The sequence below is a fragment of the Dermatophagoides farinae genome, chromosome 3 (genome assembly GCF_024713945.1).
Source record: "Dermatophagoides farinae isolate YC_2012a chromosome 3, ASM2471394v1, whole genome shotgun sequence".
Lineage (NCBI taxonomy): Eukaryota > Metazoa > Arthropoda > Arachnida > Sarcoptiformes > Pyroglyphidae > Dermatophagoides > Dermatophagoides farinae.
In genome coordinates, this window is record NC_134679.1 from 1,838,741 (window position 1) to 1,847,601 (window position 8,861).

At 33.3% G+C, this 8,861-nt stretch overlaps 3 protein-coding genes across 3 annotated transcripts; all 3 read right to left on the reverse strand.

Moving 5' to 3' along the window:
• Positions 1-378: 378 nt before the first annotated feature.
• LOC124498164 (uncharacterized) lies at positions 379-3,117 on the reverse strand. Its single transcript, XM_075729750.1, is given in 4 exon segments — positions 379-1,593; positions 1,595-1,662; positions 1,720-1,893; positions 1,966-3,117. Coding segments are annotated over 4 exon segments (1,371 nt in total). The 5' UTR covers positions 2,054-3,117; the 3' UTR covers positions 379-552.
• Positions 3,118-3,228: 111 nt separating this feature from the next.
• On the reverse strand, positions 3,229-4,984 carry LOC142597427 (stearoyl-CoA desaturase 5-like). Its single transcript, XM_075729752.1, has 2 exons — positions 3,953-4,984; positions 3,229-3,888 (listed from the first exon to the last, which is right to left on the reverse strand). The coding sequence occupies exons 1-2, from the start codon at positions 4,637-4,639 to the stop codon at positions 3,427-3,429; spliced, it is 1,149 nt and encodes a 382-aa protein (XP_075585867.1). The 5' UTR covers positions 4,640-4,984; the 3' UTR covers positions 3,229-3,426.
• A 110-nt stretch (positions 4,985-5,094) lies between these two features.
• On the reverse strand, positions 5,095-7,057 carry LOC124498287 (hexokinase). Its single transcript, XM_047062022.2, has 5 exons — positions 6,795-7,057; positions 6,418-6,732; positions 5,843-6,363; positions 5,472-5,788; positions 5,095-5,417 (listed from the first exon to the last, which is right to left on the reverse strand). The coding sequence occupies exons 1-5, from the start codon at positions 6,891-6,893 to the stop codon at positions 5,200-5,202; spliced, it is 1,470 nt and encodes a 489-aa protein (XP_046917978.2). The 5' UTR covers positions 6,894-7,057; the 3' UTR covers positions 5,095-5,199.
• Positions 7,058-8,861: the final 1,804 nt, after the last annotated feature.

Genomic DNA, 8,861 nt, shown 5'->3' on the forward strand with positions numbered 1-8,861 from the left:
ATCTGAATATTGTTTATCTCTGGGAATATTTATAACTTTCAATATATGTGTGAAAAAAAAATTCGAATATATCACCCACATGCATAGATTGGTGTTATTTTTTGCATCTATTAGATCCATATTGAAATTCCAATTGAAATACTACTTGAAATATGTGAAAATGAAAAACGACATTTTTGATATTAATCTCTTAACAATCTGTGAATTGTTTGCACGATCCGTTAGATCTGTTTTCAGATACAATCATCATATTATATAGATGATCGCCATCTGAAAATGACCTGAATTCATTTTCATTTTTCCCATTGGCTAACATAGATCTCATCATCATTGTTGATAACATAATATTTATTGTATATAAAATACAATTATCTATTATGTTGAAATGAATTTTTCACTTTTATTATTATCATCATCATCATTATATGATTGAAATAACAAAAAAAAAATTTAAATTTTCCTTGAGAATTACAATGCCATGCCACCCACACAAATTGAATGAGAAAAAAATTATTAATATTTTAAAACACAAGGGGTTTAATAGATCATGAATCATGCACGTAACAGATCAAATTGTTGATGACAATCGACATTATGTTGCCAATCACAATTAGAGCTACGTTCATTGAAACGTGTTCCAGTTGGACATTCGAAACGAAATCTTTCACGTCGATGACCACTACAATGATAATATGCCTGGCAATCTGAACTTAGATCGGCAAAAAAACCGCTTACATTATCGGGACATTGAAATGTCCAGGTTTTCGGATTGATTTTGATTGTTGAATTGAACTCGAACCCAAATAAACTGTTGATTGATCTTGGCAGCAAATCCCAATCCATGTCATTCATTCGTCGGGATTCTTCCATCAAATGTTGGTGTTGATCATCGATTTCCATTCGAGTTTCACCACTTTCATTATTAAATTGATGATGATCAATTGGTTCAAGTTCGGTGGATTCAGAATTATTATTATTCTCTTCACTGGTTATACCGTGCGAAACGTTTTCCTCATTTGTAGTAGCTGTTGTATTAGATATCGGATCGACGGCCAAGATTTCACCGGCTTCAGGATGTGGTTGCGATGATCGAAGCTGCATCAATTGTTTCCATGCTTCACGGTTATTCATCTGAATTGTTTGAGCAAATTTTTGACCTTTGATTTTCTCCGAACGTTGTCCCGGTTTCAGACTTGAATTCGTTCTCGTTTGCTGATCAAAATAGTCGAGATTTTCATCACGATTTTCGACGACTAATTGATCAGCGTAATCAACATCTATTCGATTATGATCCGGTATTGTTGTTGCTGTTGTAGTAGTAGTTATCGTTGGTAATGTTGTTGTGGTAGTTGTTATTGTGGGCGGAGGTGTAGTCGGTATCGTAGTCAATGCTAATGACTTTGTCTTTAATTTTTCCATCGATTCTTCCACCTGTGTGAGATGACGTTTCGATTCGGCCAATCGAGTTTGAATCAATTCTCGGATCCAATCATATGAATTGGATGCTGATAATGGTGATTCCGTTTGTGGATATGAAATAAAGAAAGGCTGTGAACGTGCAAAATTATTATGATATGAGCTTGTTGTTGTCGTTGTCGGGAAATTGATATGGAATCCTGGACGTTTGACGAATTGCTGTCGAAAATGGTTGATGATCAAAATAATTATATTGACCATGTCTTGGCTGTTGATGATGAAGATAATTGGCCGAACTAGTACGGAATGTATTGAAAGAATTGGTCGATTGTGATTGTGAACGCGATGATGATGATGGTGATGATGGTGATATCGACCAATATGTTCTCGTTGGCATCACTTTCAATGGTATCGATGGTGTTGTCATAGTTTGTTGTGATCGGCCAAATATTTTGTCCCTCCAATCCGGTTCAAGAGCTTAAATTAAAATTAATAAATTAATGAGAATTATTATTATTATGATTAAAGCAAAAAACTTGGAAAACTAACCATGACTATTGGTGATTATCATGAATATTATCATTAACCATAATGACATAATAACAATGATGATCGAATGAAATAATCGTATCATCATGATCAAAAGGGTTCAAGTCAAACAAACAAACAAACAAATGGCTATTGGATTAGAAAAAATTTTGAATTTCAATCCAATATATCATGTGAAGAATGAATGAAAAAGAATGTCAACTGGGTATATATCATCTTTATCCTTTTGAAGACAAGACGGATCTATTCAAAAGAGAAAGTTTTTGTTTTCTCAAACACAATGTTGGCCAACAACAAAGACGATTTTCACATTGTTTGTGTGTGTGTGAGAGAAAGTATTTTTCTCTTTATATCAGAAAAATTGTGCCCGACTAAGAAAATATGAATTTTTGACAATCGGATTTTAAAAAAAATCAAGAAAATCCTGGATGGCCATGTGATGAATATTGAATTGTCAATGTTGTTCCTAAATTCACAAACATGAATCCAGAAAACAAAACAAAACAAAACAAAAAGGAAATGATGAATGAACATGAATTTGAATTCTTTTTTTCTTCATTCATCATTAAATGAGTAAAAGTGAGAAAAAATGCTTTTGTCAAATTGCCAGTGTCATCGTTTTTCATTATTTAAACCCAATCAAATGTTCATTCATTCATTCATTGAACAAATTTAAAACTTTAAGAAATAATAAAGATTAGAAGAAAAAAGAATGGCCATTCGTCACTTTGCCTTATCGCGTTTATTCATTCATAAAAATTATTGTTCATGCATTAGCAAGCATTGCACATTGGATATAATTTTGTGAAAAAAATGGCCAAATTTATTCAAAATTTAACAACAACAACAACAACAACAATCTGTTATTTGTCATTAAATTGATCATCATAATTTGTCATAAAAAAAACAATGATAAAGATGACATGTAATCTTGTCACATTTTGACGAAATGTTTGTTTTGTTTTTTTTGAAACAAACAAAAAAATTGTTTGTTTGTTTACAAAACAATAAGATATGACTATTTTTATGATTTAAATTTTTCTTTCCAAATGGTGATGATGAGAACATTATATTGATGAATATATCCCATTCAATTTGATTCGATTCGTCAACAAACAAAACGACAGCAACGAACTTTCTTATTATATTATTATGATGATGATGATGAATGTATCCAGGAAGCGGTTAATGTTAATGGATGAAATGAAATGAAAAAAAAAATTTAAATGGCAATTACATGCCATCAACACAACAGACACGTACTAATGTACCTATTTGGTTATTATTATTATTATTATTTATAATAAGCTAGCATTTTTAAACTGTCCAGTCAGTTAATCACATTTCACATTCACATTTTTATATATAATAATGATGATAATGATGATGATGATCAAAAGTTTTTTAAAAATTAAAATTAAATTAAATTAAATTACGTTAATTATTTTCTAAATGATAGTATTATGGCCACTGATTTTCGATATGAAAATAAAGATAATATAAATATGAAATGAATCTTCGATAGATGTATAGGGCCAATATAGGTGAAAATAACATAAACAATATGGTCAATGGTGTATGACGCCACCATGATAGTTGATGTTGTTGTTGATAAAGACCATATAATTGTACATTACCTGTACGTTGTACACGTTTAGCCACTGTTTGATGATCCACTTTTTTACGATTTTTCACCATACCTAACCATGATAGAAAATCAATGGTCATTGTTGTAAAATTAATATCATTCAACCAGGTCATTTCGGATGCAGAATAATCGAATGGAAAGATATGATGATAATTGTGGTAACCTTCACCAAGTGCTACAATCTCGACCAATTTACATTCAACTGGCTGGATTCCATTATCATATGGACGATTTCCCCAGAGATGTGCCGCACTGTTCACCAACCATGTAGCATGCTATTGATAATTCATTAATTATTAGTAAATCATTCATTAGTGGATTAATAGAAATATGTATTACCAATAGTAAAGTATATCTAGTCATCGAAGCAAATATGGATATGATTGGATTTTCATTCCAACAAACGCAAGGAATAATTGATGGCAATATAAAGGTGAATAATGTGGCCAATGGTTTATAATAACGACGTTGAAATTGCACAACTGGATCATCGGCAATATCTTTGAGAGAAACAGTTCGACCTTTATTTTTGACTTCAGGATGTTTACGACACAATAACCATCCGATATGAGCAAAGAAGAATCCACGTCGTGAATTATGAGGATCAGCATCGGTTTCGGAAAATTTATGATGGACACGATGATCGCGGCTCCATTCAAGTATATCATTTTGTAGGGCACCACAGTTGAAGAGCATTAGAATGATACGAAGTGTTGTTGTCGCTTCATATGATCGATGAGCCCATAATCGATGTGCACCGGCTGTAATGCCTAAACCAGTGAGAATAAGGTACAGATAATTGAACATGACGGTTCGATATCGGGCATGAAATATGCCCAAATATCCACCATAAACACTAGCCACATGTAATATGATCATTAAAAATATATTTCGCCACACAATCTCCATACAATATGATGATGGACATTTGTCATCGATTGTTGAATTTGCCATTTCCGGCGGTGGATTAGGTTTTGATTTTGAAACCACACGATTACAATGACCATTTTCATTGTCAGCTGTCATTGTTCTTGCCAGTCATCAATAGTAATATGGAATGACCATAAAAAAAAATAAAATGAATAATGATTGTCAATTCAAGGAAACCATGTCTAGGCCATTATTCCGAATGAATTGAATTGAAAAGAAATAAATTCACTGGATGGGTTCACTAGTCACGATTTTATAGTCATCATTATAACACTATTTACATCCAAGTAAATTGAGGAAAATGAGAAAAAATGAAATGAAATAAAATGAAATCAAGATCGACGATTGGAATGTAAGGAAGGGTGAAAAATAATGACTAATGGCACATTGAACGATCATATAGATTCAAATCAATGATCGTTAAATTAAGAAGGAAAAAAATTTAATTCATCAAACAAGGAAAAATATGGTCATTTCCATCAATCAATAATGGTCATAACCATGGCTATAGCTCATGACAATAGCAAAAACAAAAAGCATCATCATTTTAGTTTATTATGAAAAGCGCAAGCGCTTTATGAATTTTTATGTTCCATTTGGAACCGCTTTATTTCAGTTATCATCAAATCTTTCAATAAAATGTCATTATTATTGTGTTATTGTTGATGATCATGGTGATAGCAAGCGGCCAACATGGCCGAACCAATCACGCCACCCGTTTGAGTAGCGAATACCTTTGTTCGTTTTGTTGGACATAATTCCTTTAGAAATCCATTGATCAATCGATCCATCTTTGGATGTTTCGAAAATAATGATCCATCGCAACTAACGTGTACGACTTGTTCATCCATACGGTTAATAAATGGTGCTAATTCTGAAATGATCGAAAATAATCAATTTGAAATTTCAATGAAAATAACGAACAAACCAATAGCACAAAGAAGAGCACAACGAATGGTAATCAATTGACAAACATAGGCAATGATTTTTCGATCGTCCGGTTCAATATCATCGGATTGATAATCGAATCGATGGATGAGCATCGAATCAATCTGTTCGAATGATTGATAACAGGAGGAAACCAATTCAAAATCGATACAAGACAAGACTGGTGTTGCAATCGAATTCGGGTTTTCTATCATGGTGGTCAACTTTCCCCGTAATAATAAACCATTTTTGATCAGATCGACTAAAGCCAATCGAAATAATTCACCAAGAAATGCACCGCCAAGCATTTTCTCATATCTGCGAAATGAATCAATTGTAAATGTCACTGAAAATAATGTCAATGTAACTTACGTATAGCTATTCGGAATCAATGATTTTGAATCCAATTCCATGTCGTAACGAGATTTGGCAAAATCTATCTGATGATAATCACCATACAATACACATTCACTGTTTATAATGAATTCGGTAGGTTTGTAGCCGAAAGCTTGAACCGGATCTTTAATTCGTTTATCTCGTTCGACTTTTTCAATATAAGCAACATTACTACCGGAGCCTAGAATCATCGATGCTCGTGTTTCCGGATCGAAAAATCGGCCGTAGATCAATGTTGTTGTTGAATCATTAGCTAGAACAGCAACTTTTACAGGTAATCCAGCAGAATCGATTGAACTTTGTAATAATTGAGCAGGACATTTTCCCAGAGCATCGGGCAGATTAGTTTGTATGCCGAATTGTACACATCGACCATGATTAATTGATAATTGATCGTAACCGAATGAAAAAGTAAAACCTAAGACAATTGTTTCCGTTTGTTGTGGGAAATGTTTTTGTAGAAAATTACCAATCGATTTGGCAAGATGATCGAAAAACTGAAGAAACATACAGGGTTATCAATCTAAATAAGTTGTATGTAAGAAACTTACTTTTTTACTTTCACCTTGGCGACATTCAATCGGAACAGGAAAATTTTCCAAATTGATTCGTTTACCATTATCAGGATGGCCTGGTTCCAAATGAACGCTTGCTATCCTTAGATTAGTTCCACCAATATCTAGGCCAAGAAAATGGCCACTTTCTTGATTGGTGGGAAATTTTGTTACAAATGTATTAATCATGGGAAACCCTTGCGGATCAGGTGGTCCACCATTTAACGGTTTATCAATTTCATCACCAAATTGTTTGACTAAACGGTCTACGTTATGTTTTGGGATCAGAAATTCACCGACCAGATTGAAAATCTTGTTGATTAAAAAAAAAACATTGAATATGAATGAAAAATTCGAATAAATTATTGAAATACCTTAGTTTTTCTTTCGTCATTGTTAATCTCTAATTTTGGATGAAAAAATGGATCATTCTGTAGATAGAATTCATCTTCGAGTTTCGGTACATAAGGCATTCTGTAGTAATGTAGATTAATATTAACTTGGATATGAATAAAAAAAGTCCTGTCCTTGTCTTTTTTTCTTTATCTATGTTATCACCGCATATGGATTGGATAAGCCTGAATTGACATACCCACTAACATGATGATGATAATCCTGTTGCCGTGAACGGGGAAAAATCAAAAACTTTATTTGGATTTGGATAAGATATCAAAAAATAATTTAGGAAATATGTTGCATGAAAATGTCTAAGCATACGTCCTTTATGGACGAGTCATATTCTCTTGTATATAAACACAGTCACATGCCTAAATAAAATCATTGTGAATCGTAACATGGTAGCAGAGCGTGGTTCTCTCCTGCTTGACACATTGAAAATTGTTTTTGAATCTGACTTGTGAGATTTACCTTGATTGTCTCTCAATTCGTTTGTGTTTATTAAAATTGATTGTGATTACTAAATGTGATTGTTTGATTGTCTTATAGACGAAAAAATTTTTTGTATCCGTTTTGTGTGTTCATCGTGTAATCAAAGTAAAATGGAACAACTTCAATTGCTCAGTTCTTTATCGATTTCGGACATCAAAAAATTTGATGGTACCAACTTCAAATGCTGGCTTGATGAAATTAAACTGTGGTGTGATGGTTATGGCTTTTCTGAGCTATTGGAATTAACATCAATTGAAAATGTTAATGCTGATAAAAAGAAGAAATTGAAGATGCTTCGGGCGCGAATTTTGTGCTTCATAAGAGAAGATATAAGAGAAGCGTTTTTGCAATATGATCTGCCCAGCGAAATCATCAATCAACTGAAAGATCGTTTTGATAAGCAGAATCAATTTCATAAAGCAAATCTGGTTGATAAATTGATGAACATGAAGCTCAAATCAGATGAAGACCTAATGGTGTACCTATGTCGTTTTGACTCATTGGTTCTGCAAGCTAAGAAAGCTGGAGCAGAGTTGCAAGATGACATAATCATAAATATCCTATTGAATTCGCTGCCTAGTGATTATGATAAAATTAAAGAAGATGTTCTCGACAGTACAGACATTTCGCCGATTTCTCTTGACAGAGTAAAAGAATCATCATCTGATCAAGCTCTTCGTGTTGAAAATCCACGTGGCAATCATCGAGAAAATTTTCCAACCGTCAATCGTAATTGTTTCAAGTGTGGTGGCGTTGGCCATTTTGCTAGAGTTTGTCCTAGTGGTAGATATGTCAACGAGCAACGTCGTTATTTTGTGTCAAGCAACAGTGGGCCTCAAAATCAATTGTCATCGAATAATGGCGCGCAAAATCTTCGGTCTTCAAGCAATGCGCAACAAAGTGCACCATCATCAACGAATAATAACGCGCGAAATTCACAACGGTCGACAGGCGGCGCTCAAAGAAATGCACGACCACCAGCAAACAATAATCAACGTGCTTTTGTGTCACAAGATGAAAATATTGAAAATGAAAGTGGACATGCATATTCCACTACCAATGTTGATCATAATGCTTCATTGTCTGATTGGTTTATTGACAGTGCGTCGTCGAAACACTATTGTAATGATGAAAATCAACTTTATAATCGACGAGAGTGTTTTTCTTCGGTATTGACAGCTAATGGTGATCGTTGTCAAGCGTCCTCTGTTGGAGATCTTGATCTAAAAACGTCCGATGGTTCACTCATGAAGCTTAAAAATGTGGAATCAGTATCGACCTTCGATAAAAATCTTTTGTCTGTTCCTGCTACGTGTGATAGAGGAAATATTGTAGTTTTCACTGACAAAGAATGTATCTTCCTTGATAAAAACAAATGTAATTTGAATTATGATGAATCAGCTGTAAAAATGATTGTTCCTCGTACTGGAAATGCATATATCATCAAAGCAAATAGAATTAATTCTGAAAACTATGCCAATTCATGTAATGATGATTCAAAAGTTATTTCGTGGCACCGTAAATTTATTTATACGAAATTATCTGCTAAAATT